Source organism: Gymnoscopelus braueri, assembly GCF_963280865.1.
Source record: "Gymnoscopelus braueri genome assembly, chromosome: 1".
Classification (NCBI taxonomy): domain Eukaryota; kingdom Metazoa; phylum Chordata; class Actinopteri; order Myctophiformes; family Myctophidae; genus Gymnoscopelus; species Gymnoscopelus braueri.
This window is the reverse complement of record NC_137603.1, coordinates 25714507-25742095: the sequence shown is the minus strand read 5'-3', so window position 1 is coordinate 25742095 and position 27589 is coordinate 25714507. Positions and strand designations below refer to the sequence as shown.

The 27589-nt window shown below is 42.4% G+C and overlaps 1 protein-coding gene across 1 annotated transcript in view; it reads right to left on the bottom strand.

Annotated features, from left to right (window-relative positions):
* Window positions 1-26348, bottom strand: part of mybpc3 (myosin binding protein C3) — a gene marked incomplete at its 5' end in the record, with an annotated part of 47223 nt that extends 20875 nt beyond the window's left edge. Inside the window, 20 exons of the mRNA XM_080432552.1 lie at window positions 1232-1371; window positions 1481-1510; window positions 1619-1725; window positions 1856-2021; window positions 4001-4167; window positions 5311-5416; window positions 5854-5978; window positions 6383-6515; window positions 6743-6906; window positions 8052-8054; window positions 8232-8285; window positions 10587-10638; window positions 11683-11800; window positions 13245-13393; window positions 14136-14213; window positions 18253-18304; window positions 18899-19161; window positions 21532-21822; window positions 22804-23073; window positions 26324-26348. Coding sequence (XP_080288678.1) covers window positions 1232-1371; window positions 1481-1510; window positions 1619-1725; window positions 1856-2021; window positions 4001-4167; window positions 5311-5416; window positions 5854-5978; window positions 6383-6515; window positions 6743-6906; window positions 8052-8054; window positions 8232-8285; window positions 10587-10638; window positions 11683-11800; window positions 13245-13393; window positions 14136-14213; window positions 18253-18304; window positions 18899-19161; window positions 21532-21822; window positions 22804-23073; window positions 26324-26348 — 2493 coding nt within the window. The remainder of the gene's footprint in view (window positions 1-1231; window positions 1372-1480; window positions 1511-1618; window positions 1726-1855; window positions 2022-4000; window positions 4168-5310; window positions 5417-5853; window positions 5979-6382; window positions 6516-6742; window positions 6907-8051; window positions 8055-8231; window positions 8286-10586; window positions 10639-11682; window positions 11801-13244; window positions 13394-14135; window positions 14214-18252; window positions 18305-18898; window positions 19162-21531; window positions 21823-22803; window positions 23074-26323) is intronic.
* Window positions 26349-27589: the final 1241 nt, after the last annotated feature.

Here is a 27589-nt window from a genome sequence, read left to right as displayed (position 1 = left end):
CTGTATCGTTGCAGGCTGCTGGTGACATGCAACATTCTGCCTCCCCTGATAAAAGATGAAGGATAATGAATGAAGATAAATAAACACATGGACAGATGGTTGCAGAAGGATTGTGTGAATGACTTTGTGAGAGAAAAAGGGGTACAGACAGAGTGAGATGGAGGCAAAAGACTGAATCAATGCAAAGATAATATAATCAATCCAAAGATAATGGACTCGGTGCATTCCAGGCATCCAGATGCTACAGAGAGGCAGTGTGGAAGATGTAGATGTACATGTGACATGCACAAGCAGGCCATGTTGTTGAGCCTTGCTCAGGTCTACACTCACTTCCCCATCCTTCAGGTTCCAAGAAAAGGCTGTCTGTCCTTTCGCCACTCCCTACATGTGAGCAGAGCAAATCAGTAAAAGAAGAAAGCCGGGCGGTTATGTGTCCTCCCCTCCTCCTTCCCTATTGCAGGGGACACTTTGGTGCCTCCCCGGGACCCAAAGCCAAAGGTATATACATTATGAAGTAATCACTTAAGCCCCATTTAATAGTAGAAATAGTTGATCTGCAAGCTCACAACACATTGCAACACATTGTGATCTGTTGTTGCAAAATGTATTTTTTTTATTTTTTTATGAAATTGTTTAGGAAAAAGTCTTTTTAAAGTTCAGATTTTTTGTTTTGTTTTTTTGTAATTTTTTTTTTCTCGAATTTTATTAAGGATATTAATTTGCAACCCTTAAAAATGGGGTCAGGAGGACCCATTTTTGGGTCACAGAGCCATTTGTACCTCCTCAGTGCTCTAGACTAGCAGCCATCTGAGATCTGTATGATGTTAGTGGCATCCTACCTGTTCCGATGGGTGAGAACAAGTCAATGGACCTTCTCACCATTGCCAAAAAGGCCAATGTTATCAGCAGGGGAAAATGATAGCATTAGTTATACATCAGTGACCACACACAGCTCTCTGTATGTCACTAGTTAATTTCAGCGTTGTAACTATTACATTAGAATAGTTTTAGTAGACCTGGTTGTGTTCTACTCTGCTTGAACGAATGTTTCCCAATGCATAGCATGACATTTCAAAAGACAACTTTTTTTGTTTGTTTGCTTGTGAAAGAGAATGTGCTTACTCACAATGCCACACGATTCTAGCTAGACAGATGTAAGAGTAATGACAATGGGCCTGTGGTTATATATGAATAAACACTTGCCTTCGTGCCTTGTTTTGTTTTGTTTTACCTTCTCTCCTTTGGTCCAAATCACAGTAGGGGCAGGGTCTCCAGTGATAGGGACGTCCAAACGTAGTTTGTTGCCAGCGACCACAAAAATGGTGGAGTCAGGAGTCTGTCCCGTGCAGTCAATGTGGATCTTGGGAGGATCTTTGACCACGAGACAAATTGTTGAAATTAATATAGAATATACATTTCACTTGCTATAGTCCTTGTACAAGATACAACAAAATAAGACATGGAAGTTAGAGTTGTATACCTTGGCGAGGCACAAAGTCAATCTTCACCTCTTAAAAAAGAAAAGAAAGATACTGATGGTGAGAACTTCATCCAGTCAAAATGGCCATGTGATCTGAATGATGTATTTATTTGTGCAGTATTTAAGAATCAGCATTACCCACGAAACTAAGTTTGGCAGAGAGATTGAAAGCATAGCCCTCTGGTATAAAGGTATAGTCCGCCTCATCCTCTGGTTTGACGTCATCAATGGTCAATTTATGGTTCCTGAGGTCCCAGATATTTTGAAAAGGTTAGTCAGTTCTGTCACTGGCTGTGTTCAACTCGTGAAAACATGAATCAGCCAAATGGAGGTTAAAAAAACACCCAAAAAACACATGCACCATGTCACACTCACCTGCCAATGTGAGTGATATGGGTCCTGGCGTCAGGCTGCACTTCCACTCCATTCTTGTACCATTTACCCTTGCAGTTCTCATCAGAAACCTCACATTTGAACACAGCCTCATCCTTTGCCTTCACTGTGAGGTCAGCAATGCTCTGGTAGATCTCAAGTTCCTTCTCTGGAAAACAACGTTTCACAGTATGAGATGGTGAAAATGATGCTTTCACTATACTATACTATACTGCATGATGAGGGCTTGTGCATACTGCACAGCAAGTGGTATCTGAAGACAAAACAAAATACACTTTTGTATGGAAATAATATTGCTATATCAGAGCAGGAGGGGTTCATTATCTTGACTACATCATTTGCTGTATTGTATCTTAGCAACAGATATGAGGGAAGCAGTTAACTGTATGGCTGAAGAGGAAGCCAGAGGATATCAACACTATTATCTGTAAGCCAATAGGGTCTATTAATGCATGGGAAAGAAATAGATATCTAGAAAGTTAAGGTACTGTAAGTAACCTCCTCTTACAGTTACAAAACTCCTGTCTATGGTGTGTAGAGTCAATTCATGACTCTGTTGTGTGACCCATGAACCCATTGTGTTCATGTAATACTGTATTTTTTTTAAATTACTATTATTATCATTGTATATAGTCTTATGTGTTTGTGGTATGCATGATGTAAGCACCTAATAATTTCCTCCGTGAGGACAAATGAACTACGGTATCTAAAGGTAACTAACTACCGTACCACACTCCTAACAAAGGTTACAGGAGCTTGATGTTAGCTGGCACCCATGGAGGACAAATGAGCTGAGAATGGCACTATAATGGGAGTTTGACTGTAGATGAGGTGTTGATCTCCGCTGCAGTATTGACAGCTGGTAATTCTTGGCAGCCGCTGTGTCTGATTAAGAGTCCAGATAAACTTAACTGGACTGAGAGCAGGGATAGGATCAGGTTTAAAATGCTGAACTACACACAACAAGCCCTGGGAAATACACACACACACCACACAAATATATACTGTATATTATGCATGGATGCATGCATATACTGTATATAGCCACAGTGAAGTGGCTGTTTCTAAATGAAAATATGAAAGATCAATGCATGAAGCTGCCCACAATTTGCATGGTCGATTTTGTGACAGTATAGCCTACTCAACTCTATAAGCTAATGATCCTAAGATGACATGGTTACTTGGTAGTCACAATGAAGGTGAAAGTAGATAGTTTCTTAGACATTTATATATTTTTCCTACGTCCATGTAGGGATGAGTTTGAACCGTTCCCATCCAACATTCCTAAACGATCACCTGTGGATTGGAATTGAAGTGTTTCTAAACATAATGACATGATACATTTAACACCTGTTGTGGATTTGAATGACACAGTGTTTCATTGTATCTATCAATGATTAAAAAAAAAACATTTTACAATTATCTACAAAACAAGGTTATAACAATCTGATCTCCAGGTTGATGGAAACTCTACTATCTATCAATAAAGAATACCTATGTTCAGTTTGATCTAAAACAAATGTGAAAGTATCAGATCTGAAAGTTTGCATTCTCATGCATGAATGATTGCAAAAAGCATTTCCCTTACTGTCATGTGGCTCTACTTCAGAATAAGGACAAATATTCAAAATGACCATCAGTATACTGTAGAGCACTTTATCATGTTCAGTATTCCACAATTTACCAGCTCATTAATATAAGTACAAGCAACGCTAAACCACCAGCCCTACAACACAATACTTGGGACAGAAGGGGAGAGGGAGACCACAGGAACAGGGTCATTTGTCCAGACCATGGTGCCCTTGAGATAAAATATGGGCCTTGTCTGCTAACTTTAGATGGCATTTGGACTTGCAGCAGCCTTGGCAGAATGGTGTGGGTCAATGTACGAGCCAGCTTATTCCAAGGTTAGGCAGCAAAGAAGCATGCCAGAAGGGACACGGCCATGTGACTATTGATAGGGTATGTGGATGTGTGTTTACAATAGAACGTTTAGCTTCTTCTCTGTGTACACAATTGTGTTTCATGCCCAGTCCTAAACCACCTGACTGTGTTCTTTGGATACACATGATGTGCTTTTGAGGTGGTTGGATAACAATATGTTGTTTCCTTGCCAACACTACTTACCATGCACCATGACTTCGGCCATTGATTCACCCCCACTGGTTATGACCTTGTAGTTTCCACAGTCTTCCTTTGAGACCTCATTAATGATCAATATATGTTTGTTACCATCTTTCTTGAAGCGGTACTTTAGGGCCTCATCTCTTGTCAGCTCCACACCATCCTTTTCCCTGCACAGGAGTTCATAATATGAGCATCAGAATTCTAAACTGACCGATTAGCTACTGATATATATCTGTCACTTTGGATGCAGGGATGAAATGGTTCAAGGACGCTGTGTGATCTTTCCTGTCAGTGCTCTTAAAGGAATACATCATTTATTGTATTAAGTGCATACAAATACACAAGCCAGTTGTCCATCTTGTCTGTATTGTACTGCAGAGACTTGACCCACTCAGGCACCTTTGACATATATTGATGAATTAGTAATGCAAACAACAGACTACAGTATGCAGAAAAGTAAAGTACAGGCCTATACAGGTGGGAAAAAGTAAAGAAAAGTACACCGATGCAATGACAGGGGGCGGTGAAGACATTCAACTGGTCGAGCAAGAGACCTGTGAGGAACAATATGAGCCATACCTCTTTGAGCGAAACGCGATACAGTACTAATGGACAAGCATATATTTGGTGTTTTTTGTGTGTAGAATAAATAAATGGAGATATGGAGTATTCCCTTTTCTTTTCTTCTCCCAATTTAGTCATTTTGCCAATTCCTAATTCCCCCGTAGTAGTCCCTGTCACTGCTGACCCCTACCTGTTGGTCTTGGGGAGAGTGTAGACATATGTGCCTCCTCCGTTACACACGAGGACGCCATCCACTGATTTTCTTTTTACAGTGAGGAGTTTCACCAGGTGGACATTATGCATGTGGACGCTATCCCTCCCAATCAATCACTAGTGCAGTGACAGAGATCTCTCTCCCCTTTCAGCTTCCTACTCAAAAACATGCCGTGTTCTTTGGAGCACCCAGCCATTCAAACCCTGCAGTCTCCTGTGGGGTAGGAACTTTACGGATCTCCAGGAGTATTGAATAAATGGCAGAATTTTAACTGTATGTCATTCTACAGTGATTGAGGTTTACTTTTGAAGCAGATGGCGGCCGACCCAGAGCCAAGTTCTACTCTAGGATTTCCCTCACGACATCATTAAGTGCTTGCTCAAGGGAGAATTGTTGGCTCTTTGTAGAGAATGGTCTTTGTAGATTGTATTGAGACAACTTGTGATTTGGCACTATATAAATAAAGTTGACTAATGATTTACTAATAGCAAGAACTTGATTTGTTACAGTATTTGCAAGTTGAATGTCTCACCACTTGACAGTGGCTCCTTCATCTGACACCTCACACTCCAACTCCACTCGCTCTCCCTTCATGGCCTGCTGATCCTCTAGATTCTTCAGGATCTGCACAGGTGGTTCTAGAGAAAACATACAGCATTAAGAAAGGAATTTTATGCTTCAGTGTATGTCTGACATTGTCACAGACGCACGCACGCACGCACGCACGCACGCACGCACGCACGCACGCACGCACGCACGCACGCACGCACGCACGCACGCACACACACACACACACACACACACACACACACACACACACACACACACACACACACACACACACACACACACACACACACACACACACACACACACACACACACACACACACACACACACAAACGGTGAGTTGAAGCCGCAGTTCTCGAGATATGCGACGAGGGACACACAGACATGTGGACATGCACGCATGTATGCAGAGATTGTGTATTTATAGTTAGATGAATGTGTGTTGTGCCTACAATGATCTGCCCAAAATAGGGATGCAAGGGTTGAAAGTGATTTGAACACATACCCATGACTAAGAGCTCAGTGGTGGTCTTCTCCTCTCCAATCACACAGGCATAGCAAGCATCATCCGCCAGGGAGCAGTGGTTAATGGTGAGGTAGCGCATGTTGCCATCACTCTCAAAAATATACCTGGAAAATGAAAAGGAAACTTGCAGAATGAAGTACAAAAATCACAATTCTCTGAGAGGTTGAAAAAGGTTGTTTTCAGACATGCAGGATTGGGGAAATTGGAATGAAGAGGAAGAAGATGTATTAGGGAGAGATGGTTGTTTCGAACTGAGCTTAAACCACGTTCTTCTTGTTACTTCTCACTAGGACACTTACTTGCTAGTAATGTAATGAAATGACAGGTGAGTCCATCCACATTGCATGGTGTGGGTATAGGTGAGGATGGAGGATAGAAGAGTAGGAGAGTACAGCAAAGAGGGGGAAAGAAGTGAAAAGATACCATTAGCATAATGGAGTCCTAAATAGTCTGTATTCATAATGGATGGAGATGAAGTGCAAAGAAGCCCCCTCTCCCCAATCCCAACCTCCCAGTTGGCTTAATCTCCACTCCATTCTTCGTCCATTTTACGTCAGCATTCGGATCGGCCACCTCGACGGCGAGTTTGATTTGATGCCCCTTCTGCACTTGGTAAGCAGGATCCATCTTCTTGCCGAAAGCTATGTCGTGGACAGAATGTACAATAATCAACAGTTCAAGTCAGATAACACAAACAGGAGCCCCCACCCCGGCAGGAGGGGAGAACAGAACCCACAGGGGAAGCAGAGCCTACAGATTGGGCTTGGGTGGTGATGGCACAATAGTACCTAATCATCATCATCATTATTATTATTATTATTATTGCCCAAGCAGGTAAAGCTTGGCCCAAGAGAAATACAGCCCCAACCTGCGCTTTTCTTTGACTCTTCCTTCATCTTCTTCAGTCTCTTGAGCATTCCTCGTAGGTCTGTGATGCCATACTGGAAGGCAATCTTCTCATATTGTGAAGCTGGGGCCTTGGTGAGAATCGTCCACACATCCACACCCGGTTCGGTGCTCACTTCAGATTTTCTGCAGATAAAGCAGCCCAGAGGCATAAATCAGTTACAATGCTAGCAGAGAACATCATTATGCAATTAATGTTCCTATTTAATGAAATAGCTGCCATGCCAACAAAATAGTTTTGCGTTTCACTCAAGGAAGTGCACATGATAAACAAAGATTTTTTTTGAGCATGTCAACTAGACAGCATAACAATAATGTCAGCAGTTTCTTACCGAGTAAAACTGCTGCTCATTCAGAAGCAGAACCCAAGCGGCAAGCAATGAAGCATGGTAAAACAAACCAGACGGATTAACACATACAAAACTCTAAACATCACAAAACCACATTTTGGGATGTTTGGCTGCACAGCACACCAAGTCAGCAGCAGAAACCTAGATATTTTAAATGTAATATTTCATGGTTAAAAAGGCAATCTTGGCACAAACAATAGGCCCACAGGTCTAAAATGTGAGACAAGCATTAACCATGTTAATATTATGCTATTGTGGGATTGGATATCTTAGCAGATATTTTCAGGGTAGGCTACATACTATGGATTTTAGATGAGATAGGATTGTGACTTTGCATTGCATGCAGTTTAAATATTGTGAATGAGAATGACAAGTGCCATAGAAAACATTTACATCAAGATATGAGAGAAAAACTACTGTATGTATGTTGCATACAACTAGTGCAGTTGGATATCGGGTTTTATACATTATTTAACAAATTAAAAGTGTTAACAAGAGATTGTGACTAAATGATAATTACATTGGATCTACTAGAACACAAATAATGTTTCCCAATTCCTTTAAAAAAGAACATGTTTCGACAATTTGCCCACTGTTAAGCAAATTTCAGGAGTTGTGATAAGTTCCTTAAACCTAAGGTTTTGATTTGGTCTATAACAGGATTCACATTTAGTTGGGATTTGTGCTGTTACTGGCTGTGAGTAGTGTTCCAAAACCTCAAATTGGGAAAGGGTGTTTTGTGGCTGAATTTGCAGATGCAAATCAAAGAGATATTTGTCTACGCTGCAAAGCAATAATTGATTCCCCACTGGCAGTGAAGGCAGGGGAAATGTGTTTGCATGCTCTAAAACATATGGTTACTCTGGTTTAGTACAACAAAACAATCAATCCAATCTGTCAGTGCAAACCAAAGTTGCTTACTCTCTGAAGAAGAATTAGGAGAGAAAGGAGAGACACATTTTAATGAATAAGAGTACAACAACATTTTAGACATTGCATTTTTTTTAAATCATTTATAACAGTGGAAAGTATTTCTGTTATGTCATCAAAACTAAAAGCTAGCTGAGTGCTTTGTAGGCTATTTTCTAGCTACGTACTCACCTCTTCTTTAACAAGGCACTGAAGTCCAGATCCCCTCCGTCAGCATCTATGCTACTGTAGAAACATCAGCCACCAACATCACAATATCAGCATATCAGTGTTACAGACATACTGTAGGCTTTAAGGGTCCTTTTGGACCCCCGGTGGGTCCCCGGACCAGACGTTGAGAAACAGTGACATACAGTACAGGTAAACAGAACTATGCATTCTTAATTCTGTTTACCAGTGTTCATTCAAGTGCACATACAGTATCAGTTTGGAGAGATAGTTGGTTTCCCTGTTCCACAGTCAATGAGCAGAAGAAAGTAAACCCAGCAGCAATCCTCCAAACGTGAACAAAACAATGCATTCAAGGTTAATGACTGCACCTGGTCCAAATCCCTGTGTGGAATGTCTGCTCCAATTGGATGAAAGATAAAGGCAAGGATATAGGTTTGGTTATGTGTTTATCTCCTGCCTCTGATCTTGCAGGCAATCAGGATTAGACTGTGAGAGGCAAAGTTACAGTGCACCATGGCTTCACTTCCTCTGCGTGGAAGCCTTGTCAGCAGGCTATGCCTATGTGTCTTAGCACATGAGGCACTTTCAATATAATCAAACTCACTCACTCTGCTGGGTAGTTGTTTGTGCAGCTGGCTTTGCTGTTTTGACAGGGATCCAGTTGTATATCAGGGAGAGGTGATAGGTGACCTTAAACCAGATCGGTACTTGTACAATCTCAACTAAAATGTCTGGAAAGGCCTGTGTCAAAAAGTAACACAATGGAAGCTAAGCTAGTGAGCTATATGCAAGCAGATTTTAAAATGTTACTGTATTTTGGTATCCTCTCTTGATCTCTACCGTGGATCACTCTCTCAAACCTCAGCAGGTGGAGACAACATTATCCAAACTATATGAGTTATGTTGGCCCAAAAGAAAAGAACAAACAAGCCATAGGAGAGATAAGGCTTCGGTCTTTGTTCTCTTCACATTCACAATCATATCTCATAGTTTGAATATGAGCCTCCGCTGTTGCAACAAACGCCCCTACTACCTTGTTGATGATCCACTTTTCTTCTTAGCAGCTTCACCACCCCTAATGAGTTTGCATGTCCACAGTTATTCTCTATCTTTACATGTCCAACATGGTAGCACCACGATACAGTTAATTACTGTTGATAAGTATTATTTAATATCTTACTTCCTTAATAATTGCGCTTTGTCCTGATCAACAAATAAATACAAAGTAACAACACATTTAATACTTGTTAACACTATAGAACCAATTTAGAATTAACATATGATCAAGTTTGTTCAGATATTTATTTGCCCCACCGCTAAAGTATTTCGACTTTTTCATCAATATTCTGCTGCTGAATATTTGTGCATTGACTGAAGGTAAATATATCAGATCCAAAATATTGTTCTGAATGACAGGAGCCAGTGGAATACTTTTTACAAAAGTGGTTACCGGTACACAAGAATCAGAATTCAGCTTCGAGGAAGAGAGCATCAGTTTATATTCCGAATTTTCATACAAATTACCTGAGGATCAGGCAAATAGCATTTAGAGGTTTTAATATACAGCACTTGTATAAGCTAGGGTTGAGTTGGAGGAAGTAATTGTGCTTTACTGCCATACGTAACTGTTATTTAATGTACATAGTTTAAACAATTGTTATTTACAGTAGTTAGTTGTAAAAACAAATTACTACTAAGTTCAAATTACTTTTACCGATAACATCAATGATTCAATATCATATGTGTCAATATTATTTAATCTACAAGAAGTGTAAATCTGTTCTTTAAGTAATTTGAAGAGTTCATGTCTCAAACCATTTACCAAAAAGTTTGAAGGAACAGTGCATTGCTATAAAACCAAAAGACTCCACATTCCTAAACAGTGTTAAGAGGGTTGCTGAGTCGTGTTTTTGTCTATTAAATAAATACATCTCCGAAATGAGGTGGTGCGAAATGCAGTGGCCTGGTTCGTAACCAAATCAAAGAGATGAAATCATATCAACCCTGTTTAACTGCAGTGCAAATTATTAATTAAAAAGGTGAGAAGTCAATTACGTTTGACAACATATTAACTAAACAGGATAGCTCAGCCACCATTATGAAAAGGTCAAATTTAGATCCACCGTCATGTCTGTGATAAAATGTGGAATATTAAAGGCATGAGTAGAACAATTAAACCATTAATTCATAGTTTAGTTCTTGTTTTTATATTGAGTACATTGTTAGCATATTATGTGGACACATGGACACTAACTGGATACTAAGTTTATACAAAGTGTGACCAGTTAGGGTTTTATTATGTTTTATTTTGCCACGGTTAGGGTTAGGCTATACATTAAATAAAAAATTACTTACGTGCGCCTAAACGCTGATCTTATGTCAAATCCATCTACATCCTTCGGAACATCTGAAACATAATGCAAGACATAACAAAGTACTGTTGATGCAAGTCATTATGATCAAATAATGTTTTCTCCTCCGCGTCACCAGCGCCCATACCCAGGTGGGGTTGGCGAAAGGGCCTACTCTGTGTGGAGTTTGCATGTTCTCCCCGTGTCTCCTAGGGTAGTTAATACCCTCACAAAAACATGTAGTAATCCTGGTCACTATACTGCCTCCCCCTGGTCAGCCGGGGCGCCTGATGGAGGGGAAAGGAACTGGTTGGAATAACGTGTTCCTTCCACGCGCTACGTCCAACCAGGGAAACTCCCCCCTGTCAGGTGACAAGAAGGTCAGTTGGCTCTCATGCATTGAAGGAGGCATGAGCTCGGCCCTGGGCTCCCTAGGCTGGTGGGGGGAGTGTAGTGCCCAGGATCACTTAGAAAATTGGCACCGGGTGAAAAAAAAGTGTGTTACAAAATCGTAGGATAATTTTTTTGGAAAAAAAAGATCAAATAATAGCATCAAACAATCTCAGTTTTGCATGTAAACTCACCAGATTTCAGGCTGTTTCAATTTATGTAGAAAATAAGGTGCTTAACATAACCCTAAGAAAGTGAAATGACCTTATTGAACAAAACGTGTGAACACCATAAGCCAGTGGTGTCTGGGGACCCCCAGGGGTCCTTGAGGTGGTTCCAGGAGGTCCCCAGAAAAATGACTTAATGTACAGTAGCATCAAATTCAGTTTAACCACTTTAACCCTATATACATTCTGCAAGCTCACAGTGTGTTGCGATCTGCTAGATCTGCTATTTTTAAAAAATCGTGAAATAATGAAAAATATATATATTTTTTTGAAAAATGTACAATAAACATCTGGTATTGGGGTCCCTGGCACAAAATATTTTCAGATGGGGTCCTCAGCCAAATATATTTAGGGATCCATCATAAGCCATTGTTTGTGCTTATTTTTTCAAAATTCATCCAAAATACAAAATTCCATTCTAAATATCAACTGACTAACAGAAAGATGTCATGATACTGTAGGCATACAGACAGTAGTACCTACCATGTACAGTCAAGTCAAAGCTGCAGCTGTCAAACTTGTCCCTAGAGGTCACCTCACACCGGAATGCTCCAGCAAAATTTGCCTTGGTTGCAATGACCTGCATCTCAAAGGTGTAGGACTGCAAAATACATAGTAATTACATCAATAAATTAAACTTTATTTATATCGTTGCTGTCGGGCATAAACCTCTTATCCAGGGCCGGATTACCTCTTCGTGGCGCCAGGTGCTACGACCCATTTCGGTGCCCCCCGGGACCGCTTTGTTGGGGGAAATTGACGCTTCACCGGCACGTTTCACCGTTTTAGCGGTCCTTCAGCAGCCGCTGCTTCTAAATTTCAGTGCTTTTCGGCGATAGTCCAGCCTTCTTTCACTTTCTCCCCGCCGTTTGGTGCCCCCCCCAAGGATGCCCCCCCCAAGGTTGATGCCCCCCCCAAGGTTGGTGCCCTGTGCTCTTATCTCTATATTCAAACTCTTGGTGTTTTTCCGTAAATTAACGCCCTACTTTTATACTACAGCGTCACACAATTAAAACATCAAAAGTAACAGATCTACAAGAATGAAACGCGGCGCAGAGCTTGTAGATCTGCTACTTTTGCATTTTTGGAATTTGAATCCGAAACAGTTTTTGATGTATGAGGTTTCCACCCGACAGAGTCGATATAGCACAAGTCATACATCCGATGCAACTCCAAGTGCTGAACATAAAAGCAGGAGGTAAAAAAGAACATGAGCCAAAACATGACAATGAATAAATACAATACAAACTACTGGTATCCAGGGAGTGTGTGTGCACAGTGCCATCGGGCCAACAGTGCCGGAGATTAGGACGGACGGGGTGCAAAACATATCTCTGCCACCGGCCTTCGGCCTGGCGGAGACAACAAAACTAACGATAAAATAAAAAATAATTACATTTCAAATAAACACAAGAAAAGCTGTGTTAAAAATCTTTTGAAAATGTCTACACTCTTTGCCACCCTCGCGTGGTCTCACGTCACTTCTGGCAAGCCGTTCCACAGGCTTGGGCCATGGGTCTTAGAATGGACCCTTGGAATGACCAGGAGCCAACTACTTGAGGACCTGAAGGTCTTAATACCACGTCAGATGCTGTATGTAGTTGGGTGTGAGATCATTATATATACAAATACAATCAATAAAATAATCCTAAAATAATTTCGAAAACGAACTGATCTAGGTAGGTAGTGCAGTGATTTTAAAATGGGTAATGATAATGTATGTATGCTCTCTTTCTGGTTCCTGGTCAACACACAGGCTGATGAAATTTGCATACACTACTGTAGTTATCTCCGCCAAGCTGAAGGCCGGATACAGAGATTGTTTTCTCCCCTGTGTGTGTGTGTGTGTGTGTGTGTGTGTGTGTGTGTGTGTGTGTGTGTGTGTGTGTGTGTGTGTGTGTGTGTGTGTGTGTGTGTGTGTGTGTGTGTGTGTGTGTGTGTGTGTGTGTGTGTGTGTGTGTGCGCGATGACTGGACTGATTAGCGGCAAAGGAAGTCACATACATTTTCAGCATCATGGTGGGACTTTCTATTACATAAAATTACCTTATTGTTGCGGTCGTATTGTTCCTTGATCTGCAGATGTTTCCCAGTTTTGCTGGCTAGGTCCATCCATTTCCCCTTGAACCACTTGCAGGTGGGTTTCTTCAATAGTGATGCAGCATTCACCTTAGCCACAAATGTAATATTTTCACCTGCACAGAAAAATAAAGGATATCTTTTACCACAAATGGGTAGCATTTGAACATACAGTATCTTAATTACACAATATGATTAGAAATATTTCCAGTATATATACATTATTTTGAAGATATATATTTTTTTTTTTCATGATCTGATGTCTGGCATTAGTCTAATGCCTGATGTTTAAGCCTTTATTTGATACTAGATTTAGATAACATGGCCCCTGGGTACCACATGTGGCCCCTATGACTATTCTGATGGCAGACCCCTGAACAGTGTTTCTGCCAAATTTGGTGTGGATTGGAGCAACGGTGTGCCTGTGGCCCCCGGGGGCCTATAACATGGCCCCTGGTATGACTATTCTGATGACAGACCCCTGAACAGTGTTTGTGCCAAGTTTGATACGGATCGGAGCAACGGTGTGCCTCGCAGGTCTAGATGTTACGTTTGTGACTGCGGTCCACGGTCCATCCACCCTCTATAATAAAGGATATACTGTATGCTGTGTGTCAGATGGTCTGTCCAGCTGGGAATCAAACCAGGGACTCACTGATCAGGGCATTTTGTCTTTGGCTATCAGGGTCCCCACGACACCTACAGTATTTATTTTTTACTTGGTTTATTTACTAAATTGTTTTAATTATTTACAAATACATGTCATTTTGTCCAATTAGCTTTTAATTAGAGGCAAAAGAGACATGGCCTTATTTAAGAGATGATTATTAGTTTGTGCATTTTGGATCTGCCACTTACCAACAGCGACTTCTGCACTCTGGGGTCTCTCAGTGAAGAGACCAGTCAGGTCCTGTCTAGTGTCTGGAGGCTGTCCATCTGAAAGTGCAACAGAATGGATGTAACAGGATGACATGACATTCCAAATCAAAATCCATGTTAGAAAGCATTTGGGTTATCGTCATTCTGTCAAGATGAGCCAGCCTACAGTATCCAACCAGAAAACCACAGTGTAGCAGCTAAGAGATATTGAGAATTACAATTTTCAAATCCGAGCTGGAAACACTCATCAATGTTAAAAGAGAAAAACTCAATGGCGCCGCCCTGTAGAGGGGCCAAGAATAAGGTCAATACTTGTACTGCGTTGTACAGTGTTTGCCAGACCCAGGGGGTCGGCCTACAGGAGGCTTTGTCGGTCGGTCTGTCGGTCGGTCGGTCTGTCCCTCTTTTCCTACCCAGCCATTCAGATTTCAACCACTAGGGGTCTGGCAGAACCAGGTCTCCTGGTCTTGTTTAGTTACATGGGGTATCAGCACCCTCTACAGGCTCACAGGCTCTCTTGAGGCATTTGGTCAGTGGTGGGTGGCATCACAACGAGCTATTTATCTCTCACAGGAACTCCATAGTCATAGAGATAGATACTATTTATGTACCTTCAAGAGTATCAAGAATCAAGCTAGGTTTATGTGTCACTCACTCATTCAGGTACAGGCAACACAATGTTTGTGGCATTTAAATATTTTAAGATATTGAAACCTTAAATATTGGCTATATAATGATGAAAAGGCATGCCTAATTATAGATGTCCTTTTTTTGATCCCCTAAATAGAAAAGATGATGTAGATCCTAATAATCAAGTTTGGGACAGATAAGCTAGCTAACTGGCTAGATAGCTCAGGTCATTTTCACGTGCTTATAGTTTCAGCCTGTCTCAGGCCACGGTTCATGACTACTAATATTGTAGTTGGAAGTAAAACATTTTGTGATGTGCTCACTTTTGAGTAAATGACAGGAACATGCTTTAACTTTCCATAAATGAAATGCAGTAAGTCAAACAGCATGGTGTGAACATGATATTCTTATGATATGATATCCTTGCCCATGTTCGACTGTTTGGCATAGTTAAGTAGTGTAATGTAATAGGAATTACATACTGTATCACCAGGTAAGTAAATAATACTGCCACAAACAGATTTACATAAAAGTATTAAAGTAGTCTAATTGTTGGCTAAACAACTCTGCATCTGTGTACAGATCAGTTCTCGAAAATAATCTCCTAATAATAATTTCAATTCAGCTGGATGATTGCCAGGAAAACACAAAGCAGAAACAACATCTGATTTCATTTTGACTTTGATGTTAAAGATTAGGAGAAATAATATTTACCAAAATCATTGCTATGGTGGCCCCAGCTGGGGCGGCCATATCTGAGTGGTTAGTGAGCCCGCCTAGGGAGCCAGAGGCCCTGATTGCCCAAGGTACGATTCCAGGCCACGCCAGCATATGTGTCGATGAAATGAAATTTGTCCCTGAGCAAGACTCTTAACCCCTAATTGCTCACAGGCCCTCATTGGAAACAAGCCCGCAAGGACTTTCATGAACGTCCTGTTAAAAGGAATTATCCCTTTATGGTAAGCCTACTGTAATGTGGATGTAATAGAGTATGTTGGACTTTGTGGGTCAGTATTAAGAGCAGCTGATAGCTGGTATTCAATAATTTGTATTTTCAATTTAATAATCGAAGCATCGAGAAACACCAGTGCTGCGAGAGGGACAGACACAGAGAGTGGCAGAGATGGATGCCAGGTCCAGCACAGAGAGAGAGTGAAACTTTAGATAGCCTTTTTTCTGTGAAGGACTGGCCATAGCTGACATTGGAACCCCCTATCGCTGATGTTGGTAGCCACACCACTCCCAACCCACCGCACCCCTCGTTGTGCCAGTTGGACTACCCAGGCTTGGGCTATTTACTGGACTTTACAAAGTAAGGTTTCCTTTGCATTGGATAAGTGAGTCTGACCCTCAGGTGATGTCATGGAAATGGTAACCTCTCAAGGCTGATTTCCACTTGCCCAATCAAAATGGAGTGGAGATTCAAAACGTATACGTCAACATCCCGCCCTCACCATGGACACTGATCAGCCTGGTATACCATCCCGGTCGCGTGAATTCACATTCTGCAGACCGGTCTGGCCCCCAAGTGCTGGGTGGGCGTTTTTCAGAAACCAAATAGTGGAAGAGCCAATCAGCATCTGCGTTCAGGGCCCTGTGATTGACAGACGCTGACAGGCACTTGGTTCAGCAGAAGACACTTCTCTAACCTGCCCTCATCCAGCACGCTTTTTTGAGCGGCCATAGCGAGAGGTCATCTGGTAAAGGTCACCGGCTCGCATGTGGAAGTGTCCCTGAACAAGACACTTAGCCCCAAGATTAAAAAAAAAAGAACTGATCTACAAGCTCTCATTGTGACACGATGTGAGCTTGTAGATCAGTTATTTTCAAATAGCTTATGTACGGGGTTAATGCGGTTAAACTTATTTGGGGACCCCCTGGAACCCTCTCTTGGCATAACTCTTTCCTTGTTGAAATAATATGTCTCATACAACTGCAAATCATCCACTGCCCTAGTCACACACGCTGACAGGGGCTTTGGTCCCCTCCTCTTTATCCTCTACATTCTACTCCTGGGACAAATCCCCCCTCCACCATCGCCTCCAGTTTCACTGCTATGCCGATGACACACAACTCTACTTCTCCATCAATTCAGCCACCCATTCCACCCTCCCCAACTGCCTCACAGTTGGGGAGTTGGTTCGATTATTAGATGTACAAAACATGGATGCAAAAGAAAAGAACCATCTTTTCTGTCCGCTATATTCTCCGCAATTTTTTGGGCGGTGAAACCGCCCCTATAAGTGAGATTTGGAAAAATGTACAAATATCTTGGGCAGTGAAACCGGCCCTAAAAGTGAGGTTTGGAAATTTGTACAATTATCCTGCGCTGTGATTGGCCAATCACAATCTATTCAGGACTGTGATTGGCCAGTGTCACATGACACATGTGCATAGCCCTATATAAGAAACCATAACTTAAAAAAAACCAAATTATTGTTTTTTTTAAGTTATGGTTTTGTCCATCATAAAGTGTGTTTTACAAAAGATAAATGTATTTATCTTTTGTACATGATTGATCGACTCCATTCAGTATTGTGATTAGCTAGCAAGACACATGCTGACACTAAGTGGCTCTTTCAGATCAAAGCATATATATTGGTTGACTCCATTCAGTATTGTGGTTAGCTAGGAAGACACCGCCCACTTCACACAGGGTGTGATTTTTTTACTTCAAAAAGCTCTCTAACTTCTATTTTGAGGCACGGAATTTACTTATAAGATATCGTTTGGATAGAATTTAGTTGTTTAACTTCATATATGTGGTCAATTAATCATGAAAGAGCCTATTTGTCAGGATCTGTCTTGTACTTTTATTATGTAGTAATGTCCTAGTGTTTCCTGTTTAGCCTAGTTAGTGTTTCCTGTCTTGTCTCTCCTCCCTGTGATTACTTGTTCTCCACCTGTGTCCTGTTAGTCTCCCAGCCAATCCCTGTGTTGATTGTAGTTATGTTTCACCTGTGTCTTGTTAGTCTGTGTCTATTTAAACCTCCCTGTGTTCAGTGTTCCCTTGTCAGATTATAGTTGTTGTCATGTTGTGTCCTGCCCTGTATGTCCTGCTGTATTGACAACTTATATTGAGAGTTTGTTAATAAATCATCATTGAACATCAATCTGCCTGCCTGCCTGCCTGGTTCTGCGCCTGGGTCCAAACACTTGTCTCACATCGTGACAGTATAATCTGACCAAATGGACCCAGCAGAACAGAGACTTTTTCAGCAAAGAGTGGAGGAGTTTGACCGTGTGGTGGCCTGCCTCATTACTTCTCCTTCCAACCAGCATGCTGAAATGGAACGGAGCATTTCGGATCAGAAGCAATGGTTCAGCCAGAGACCTTGGGTCAGCCATTTTGTTCCTCATTTGAACATTGTCCAGGAAAGGCTAAAGGCCTATCTCCAGTCCAGCTCTGTCTCCCCTGCTTCCCAGCCTGCTCCTCCTGTCAGGATCGGGGCCCTGAACCTGCAACCTGCCAGCCCCATTTCTGCCCCACAGAAGATCCAGCCCATGGACTTGATGAGCTATATCCAGAGCAGGGTCAAAGTCCCTGTTTATTCTGACCCAGATTCAGATGATGACCCATACCTAGGCACCAGCCTGGCTCTGGGAGGTCCAAGTGGGGTAGGTGACCAGAACATCGTCCTGGGCCGTGTTTCCAATTCTGCCAGTGCCCAGTTGAAGCCTCGTAAGAGGTCTGGTCGCCGCCGCTCCCGTCGCCACCGGCGCACCCAATTGCCCAGCGATACCGAGTCACCCCCGCCCAGCGATGACGAGACGCTGCTACTGCCCAGCGCCAGAGAGGCTCAGCCGCCGCCCAGCAGCGTCACAGAGGCTCAGCCGCCGCCCAGCAGCGTCACAGAGGCTTCGCCGCTGCAGCTCAGCGTAGCAGAGGCTTCGCCGCCGCAGCTCAGCGCCGCAGAGGCTTCGCCGCCGCAGCTCAGCGCCGCAGAGGCTTCGCCGCCGCAGAGGCTTCGCCGCCGCAGAGGCTTCGCCGCCGCAGAGGCTTCGCCGCCACAGCTCAGCGCCGCAGAGGCTTCGCCGCCGCAGCTCAGCGCCGCAGAGGTCCCGCCGCCGCAGCTCAGCGCCGCAGAGGTCCCGCCGCCGCAGCTCAGCACCGCAGAGGCTTTGCCGTCGCAGCTCTGCGCCACAGAGGCCACGCCGCCGCAGCTCAGCGCCACAGAGGCCACGTCGCAGCAGCTCGCCGCCACTAAGGCTCCGCCGTCGAAGCTCAGCACCATAGAGGCGCCGCCGCAGCGTGCCGCCACTAAGGCTCCGCCGCCGCAGCTCAGCACTACAGAGGCTCCGCTACAGCAGCTCAGTGCCACTGAGGCACCGCTGCCGCCTTCTGCTCCACCTGAACCCCTGTCAGCTTTCTCAGCTGACAAACCTGACCAATCTGAACATTATGAACTTCCACCGGCACTCCAGAGGTCAGTCTTCGCCCCAGTCTCACCGCCCATCAACCCTTTTGTTCCCCGGGTCTCAGGGCCTCAGTTTCCACAGACTGTTACCTCTCCCCAGCCCCCTCTGCTCGGCTCTGGAGCTCCATGCCCCAGAGGTTCGGTTGGACCACAAACCAACCCGTTGACTGGTCTTCCGATCTGTATGTCTGCCTGTCTCTCTGTCTGTATGTCTGCTAGCATGTATGCCGGTCTTCTTGTGCGTTTGTCTACTCCCCAGTCCTCTAACCTGTTTACCCCCCTGTTATGTCAGACTGCCTGTTTGTCCGCCTGTTTGGCTGTCTGTCAGTTAGTTTGTTTGTCTCTTGGTTTGTCTCAGTTTGTGCCTGTCTGTATGTCTGTGTGCTTTTCTGTGTGTCTTCCTACCTGCTTTTCTGTGTGATTCCTTGTCTTGCCCTGCCCCAAGCCAATCAGTGCTTTCTTTGTCCTGCCCAAAGCCAGTCCAGTGTTTTGTCCGAACTTTTCCTACCAGTCCAATGTTAAGTTCTGTGTCCCTCCTTTCCGACTCCCCTCCACCCACCTTGTTTGGTGTTTTGACAATGTTTTTTTTTGGATGTCTGGAATCCATCCCTTGAGGGGGGGTACTGTCAGGATCTGTCTTGTACTTTTATTATGTAGTAATGTCCTAGTGTTTCCTGTTTAGCCTAGTTAGTGTTTCCTGTCTTGTCTCTCCTCCCTGTGATTACTTGTTCTCCACCTGTGTCCTGTTAGTCTCCCAGCCAATCCCTGTGTTGATTGTAGTTATGTTTCACCTGTGTCTTGTTAGTCTGTGTCTATTTAAACCTCCCTGTGTTCAGTGTTCCCTTGTCAGATTATAGTTGTTGTCATGTTGTGTCCTGCCCTGTATGTCCTGCTGTATTGACAACTTATATTGAGAGTTTGTTAATAAATCATCATTGAACATCAATCTGCCTGCCTGCCTGCCTGGTTCTGCGCCTGGGTCCAAACACTTGTCTCACATCGTGACACTATTTTTTAAAAAAAATTTAGAGAACCGGTAGGGGCGGGCAGTGACACCCATGTATCCGAATAAGGCAACCCATTTTGGGCATGGCCGTCTCAAAAGTCCCGTTGCGTCACATTAGACTGGTGAACTGCTGATTGGCTGAAGGGGAAAAACGATCATTGGCTGAAGGGGTTGTCAGTCAACGGTATTACTCCCGCCCAACTCCAGCCCACAGCAAATATTGCAGAATAGGCGATCAGGCCAGACTCACTCCTGGAATCAAATAGAAATGAGATTTCCGGAGGGAGGGTTTACCAGGCTAATATTGCCCATCTAAGGCCCTATCTGTGTTTTTTCGCTGCTGAAACACTCACTTATTAAGCAATATTACACAAGAGGGTGTGCTTTTTTCAGCTGTGCCTTCAACTAGCGTGCTGTTCTTAACCGACGGATTTAGCAAGTTGGAGGAGACGCAAACTCCTGAGGAAAATGACATTCCACCATCTATGGGAGCAGCATTAATAATATGATATAATGATGTCAGGAGACGGGGGAAACAAAAGCACCCTGCACACACGGACACACACACGGACACACACACACACGCCTGGAGGCTATGGATTCACCACATTCTTACTAATTTTATAAGAAAATGTAGGCAGGCTACTTACTGATATTAGCCTAAGGGTGGCACTACACTAGAGGAACAGTTCACTTAATTGTTAAGCTTCATCCTGCAATCTGCAATCAATCTGAGTTATTTAGAAGAAAGACCACTGTAAGTAAGTAGGCCGGAGAGGCTTATTGTTGGTATATCAGCCGAGAACGTTACAATGTGCTAGACTCTTGGGAGATGGCTTGCTGAGATGGAGCTCCACACCTACCATCAGGTCCCAGTACTTACCGCACGACTTGCCGCGCCCAAGTTGTACTGCTCATACACTGAGTTGCCGGTGCCCGGCATCGAACCCATGACCTTGTGGTTCAAAGTGCAGAGCTCTACCGACTGACCTACCCGGTCACCAAGATCAATAGGGTTCATCCTCAGAGGACCACGAATGTGCACAGCAAATTCCATAGCAATTCAGCCAGGAGTTTTTGAGATATCTTGTTTGGCACCAAGGTTTTGGACAGATCGACCGACAGACTGGCCTACAGCTATGCTAAGAGAACAAACACCTTATTCACAGGTGAGGGAATAATTCTATTTAACTGCATTGTCAAGTGGAACACCGTCATTCCAAGGTCATTGCTTTGAGATGCACATGCATGAATGAATTAATTAATGAATGAATTAACTAATTCCACTAGGCTTGGGCTTACATTATATTATGTGACTTACCATCAGATGGAGGACCTTCACTGCCTGGAGCAGGGCTGGGTATGGGTTCAGCTGCTGCAGCTGGGGCAGGGGTCTCTCCTCCTTCTCCTGCAGCTGGGGCAGGGGTCTCTCCTCCTTCTCCTGCAGCTGGGGCAGGGGTCTCTCCTCCTTCTCCTGCAGCTGGGGCAGGAGACTCCCCTGCTGTGGTTATGGGTTCTGCTGCGGCTGGGGCAGGAGTCTCCCCTGATGCTGGGCTTTGGTCTGCTCCATCAACTTTAGCTGGTGGGGCTTTGTCCACTTTCTTAAGGGCTACTGTATACCAAGCAACATGGAGACAAACAGGCACAAATAAGAGGCATAGAATGGCAAAATTTTCTATACCATACCGTTATAAAAAATATATATATATTGATTTAACTACAATAAAAATCCTGTGCCGTTCAGTCAACTACACGCTTGTTTGAGTGATTTGATCTACAGTATTTGAATGCAGTAATTCTTGTCCAAATTGTTGTGTCAGAGCTCAAATATTCTTTGGCATGCCACCAACTGTTATCACCCAAACATTTCTGTTTTATCATCTTTAAATGGCCGAACAAGTTTCCATGTGCAGTGTGTTATCAGCTGCTTCTTATGCCTATTCTGAGCCCTGCAGTCAAGTGGTGGTTACTCATGAGGAAATAATCTGTTGCTGTGTAGGGGCTAAGGTCACCTTGCCGAAGAGCAAGGGTGGTTATGATATGAGCCGCGGTGGCCACACAGGCAGCCATTTATCACTTGTGGACCCACCAAGACCAACAGCAGAGTCACTGCCTCTCTTTGCTTGCAGATTTAGTTCCGCCTTATCAAATCTAAACGCATAACTACATCATTCACAGTGAAGGAGTAGAGACAAGTGTCACCCTATGACCCACGTACTTGGCTCATAGTTTGTGTAACATAATTTCACAATTATTGCATGCATTGTTCCCACGGTTTCTTTTTAACAAATAAGTGTTCAACAAAACGTGATTGTGAAAGTGACTGTCCATCTACAGCGGAGCAAATGCAAAGTGCTTACAAAACACGTGAATCACACAAAACAACTTGAGGTTTGTTGTGCTTTTAGGCCTCTGTGTTAGATGCTGACCAAGACAGTGCAGAGTTCATAGACCGTGTACATACTGTATTCACACAAAGGTTCTTTTTATTGAGTGCTCGATGCTGTTTTGTGCTCTTTTGTTTTGACTGCATACCACACAGGTGAGTGAGTGGAGGCCTCAAACATACATCTGTAAAATCAAAGCCTCCCACCTTCCTTTGATATGACCTTCAGGTCAAACTTGACCTTTGAACCCCCAGCAATCACAGCATAGCTATTGGCGTCTTCTGTAGTGACCGCTTGTATGGCGAGAGAGTGCTTGTTTCCATCTGCCGTGATCACATACTTGTCGCCACTGGCAATATCCTTTGCATTGCACTGCCATTTCACTTTTGCGTCCGGTTTCTCTGTTTCTACCTCAAAGACCACATTGCACCCCTCTTCTGCCTCCTGAGTCTTTGGTTTCTTGGCAAATGCTGAGACTATTGAGAGGGATTGTTGAAAATTCAAATAAATCCTTTAAAATGTGTATTTGGTTTGTCTTATTTTTTTGCCAAGGAGGTACAGTCAGTCCCATTGAAAGAGAGGTTTACAACACTCTTTGATCTTGGCGTGACATGATCACAAGGAAGGTTCATGTAGAGAGCGTGCTGCATAAACACCCATTAAGAGGGTTCAACGCTGCTACACAGTCGTGTTTGGAAATATAGGCCACCCCATGGCAAGCATATTGCACGTTCTTCTTTTTTTTCTTGTTATCAGTGAGCACATCAAAACAAATGACAAATTAGTTGTTGGTTTGTTTTAATGATATTCAGTTATTGAAGATTGAATATTATATGTATATTCTCCTTTTACAACCAAAGTCTACCGGAGTGTTGTAACTCTACCTCTCAATGGCTCTGAGTACAGCTTGTTATGTTTGGGCAAAACAGGACACCAATGATAATGTAGTAGATTTGCTGATTAACTCACCAGCTACAAAAAGTGCCAGCTAGCTGTAAACTTACTGGTTATATGACAAGTGAAATGTAGAAACACATCAAATTTAATTGTATATTTATTTATTTTTTGTACAGATTCATCTTAGTTTTAGTTTGCAATGATCTCTTTTGCATAGAAGACATGTACAGAAAAAGAAGTTGAGTTTTTTTTTAGATTAAGGATGAGAGAAAGAGGAACAACTTATTCAAAGATGAACAACTTGTTCAATGCCCAATTTCCAAGACCCAAACTAGATCTTATTAATGGAATTCCAAGAGTTTTTCTTGACTGTTTATACAGGTGTTTGGCATTCTGTCTTGGAGCTTTACCCGACAATAAATTCACTTAACTCCTGTCTGATCATGTAAACTGCAATCCTGCTGGATTAAGCACTATTTGCTTTATTGACATATCTAAAATATCAAAGTTGCAAATAGTTCTCCTGTTGAATTCCTGCATTTTCTTCCTTTCAATAATTTGAACAAAATGGCACAAAGTATGACATTCTTACATAAACAGTAATTTAGTTGCTCACATATACATCCTTATAACTACAGATGAGAGAGCTTTTATCTGGATTAATTCTCTCATCTACAGCTAATTTGTTAAGCATCCTGTTTCCGGCAGGGTAAAGCCCTTTAAGCAGGAGTTGAAAGAGTTATACACACTGCAGCTCCTGCACTATATGAGTTCACATGAAGCAAATAAATTCCACATGATGCAAGATGACCTTATGAGTTTAAATATAGAATACATATGTGCCATACTGTACTAATAAATGAGCCCTGCAGCCTGCAACGGTCTCCCAGGTATCATAGTAGAGGGATTAGTTAGGCTCTATTTTTGAGACTCTGGAACCAGAAGGAATGATATGCCTGCAGCCTGAGATTTTCCATTGTTGTGACCGCTCTCATCATGTTCTCCTCACAGTCATTCAAACATGTATCCCCTCTCCTTTGGATCTGTTCTCATTTGAACTGCAACAGTCATCAACTCCCACAAGTGCACCGCTTCATATCAGCTGTAACATTGAGTGCTTGGGGATGTGTGAGGCCCAATGGCCTCATATAAACTTAAACCCAGTCCAGCATCTCTGGCCAGACACTATTTATACTACGTTGTAGAATAATCTTTGCATTCTTGTCTTTATAAAGCCTGTCTGTGAAGGTTACGATTTAAAATCTATATTTTCCAAATAAAATATTTGTATCTAATACATGTTATTTTAATTCATGTATACCTATTCAATATATATTCATTTAGGATTGTTCTGCTTTTTGTTTTAATCAATATTCTATATTTGATTCAATACATTTAGCCTACTCTAAAGCCACTAAATCCTTTTGTAAAAGTTCATAAATAAAGTGAGTATAGGTGGTGAAACCATACAGTGTTTTCATAATCTGTGTTAGTTGTTCAGCAAATCCCCAACGCTAAAGCACTTAGCACACACACAAGTTGACTGGTTGGGCTGCATTCTGTCATCTGATATGTAAAGCTTCTCACTAAACAGAGGCAATGCATTCTCATTGAGAGAAAATAACTGTGGAAAGTCATTTGTCAAATAGGAATCCTGTCAGGAATTTTTAGATCAGTGGTACACCATGAGTGATGCTTACTTGTGAATGCAATGATGTCGGGAGCATAGCAGTGCCAATCTTGTCCCCCCATTACTCTTACTAAACATGTGTTCTCTAGCTGTCCCGAGAGTTAGATCCTCTATGAACTACATGGCTATACTGTAGTTCGACAATCAAATAGTGAAAAAGGTCAAACAGGCTACTTAATAACAATGGAAATCACCATACATATTGAAATGTTGTCATACCAAAACAATGATTTCGACTGTGATGTATTCTCTAGCCTACACTACTGTATTACTGGGATACTTGGGATGACTAACTAAGCCAGGAAGCTTATAAAGATGTAAACTTTCCAAAGTGGAACTATGGTGGGTTGCAAAACCCACCATAGTAAACATCATAACAACAGATGTCAAGTTATTACATGTTGCTTACACGTGTCGCTTAACATTTCATGATTCCCTCTTGTAAATTTACAGATGTTACGGCAATTATTGAAATGAGGGTGTTTTGGTGATTTTATGCCACATTTAGGTAGGAAAACAGGCAGTATTGACCTGTCACCCAATTTACCCGTCACCCAAAAATTAGGGTGTTTTGGTTATATTATGCCATATTTGGGTAGGAAAACAGGCAGTACTGACCCTTCACCCAATATATTACTTCGTACAGCTCTCAACAGTTTCTAAATCTTTCTGTTCCAATGAAAAGTAGATGCTGCTCTTCATGGCTGTCAAAATAACTTGGTCACGTGACTTGATATAACACATGACATACACAACACAAGAGACAGTCAATTATTTTAGATACATAATACTGTGCAGATACAGGATGTAAGTTGTTGTTGTTAAGCTTATGCTTCTTGGCACTGAACGTTCCATAGGCTTGAAAGAGCTGTGGCCCAGATGTGAATATATTTCTCTCACAGATGGTTGTTTGCAGTGTTTGACAATTTTTACTCTTAAAAACAAAATGACACAAAAGCGTGGACAGATACATTTATGTGTCTACAACATCATATTAAAACTCTAAAGGTAAGTGGGGTTACAGTACTAAATAACTGGGGAGTTCTAACATCAACACTGTGTTAATAATGCATTTGGTATTGTAGGGAAAATGTTACAACTGCTTTAAAATCAGCTGAATTTAATCATTATGAACCTACCTGCTCTTTTGGCTGGCTCAGGCATCCTTAATTCTGTAGTCTCCTACGCAAATGTAACTGACTGCTGTCAGTCTTCTATGTAGCCTACCTCAAGCCTTTGCCTTTAATAGAGAGGCCTCCCCCTCCCTTCATAAACCGCACCCTCCCCTGTGACACTGTCTAGACCCAATCCCCAATCTGAACAAAGCAAACCCCAGACCCCATTGACCTCAGACAGGCCATATTTCAACCATCCTTTCCTCCAACACCTCTGCTGCATGACAGGCCTTGAGAGGGAGGGGCCCGCATTTGGAAGGCAGGGGTTAAAATTAGAACCCCGAGACATATGTGTGCTGAAAGCCACTGCCTTTCATCCTATAGCCCTGAAAACAGGTAGAACTAAAACAGTCCAGGAAGCAAGTGTATTCCTTTGTATCTGTTTTCAAGGTACTGTATATTCCTGTGGAAATGTTCCATGCACCTATTTACTTATATATTAGCTTTCCATCCTCCATGTTGTTGGCTAGGATTTAAACTGATGCTGTAACCTCACATTTGTAACAGATGGTGTCATTTGATTATGTTCTTTTGTGCAAATACTCAATGAACTAAAGACCTTCACCAACATTATGCTGAGCATCTGTCTGTAAATGGTCTCTTTCCACAATAACATTTCCAACACTGCATACATACAGTAGGGCTGTTCTAAGATGTTGCTATGTGTTGTATCTTGTCAGTTTTCATGTTAGTTACTGATGAGGTTGATGCTTAGCATTTCATTAATATGGACATAAAGTACAGTATGTGTTCCAAAGTTGAAGGATTGAGGACGTGATGAACCACCTAACTACCAAAAAAACGAAATCATTTCTAAAATAGCCCATCTACAACTCGGTTAAAATGCCTCTATGCACAAACTTTAAAATGTAATGCCTTGTATATGTTTTTTGACCTGGATTGTGATTGGATAATCTAATTTTGATTATTTTGGCATCAAAATATAGTTTTTGCTGCAGAGCTCATTACAACTAAGGTTGCCTTCAGAGACCTTTGCAAAAGTCTGGGTGATGAGAGTCTTCCTTATACAAACCAATAAAGAAGAACAAGGTTAGCTTCTTTCGCCAAGAGGTAGAATCACGTACAGGTGAAAAGAAGGTGCAAGTTCTAAAAGACGACTGTCACCTATTCTCACTATGGAATCGGATCACTGCCAATACTCCTAACTTCAAATAAAGGTTTCAGAACCTTGAAAACCTTTTTTGCAAGACTGAAAACTCGTTTCGAACC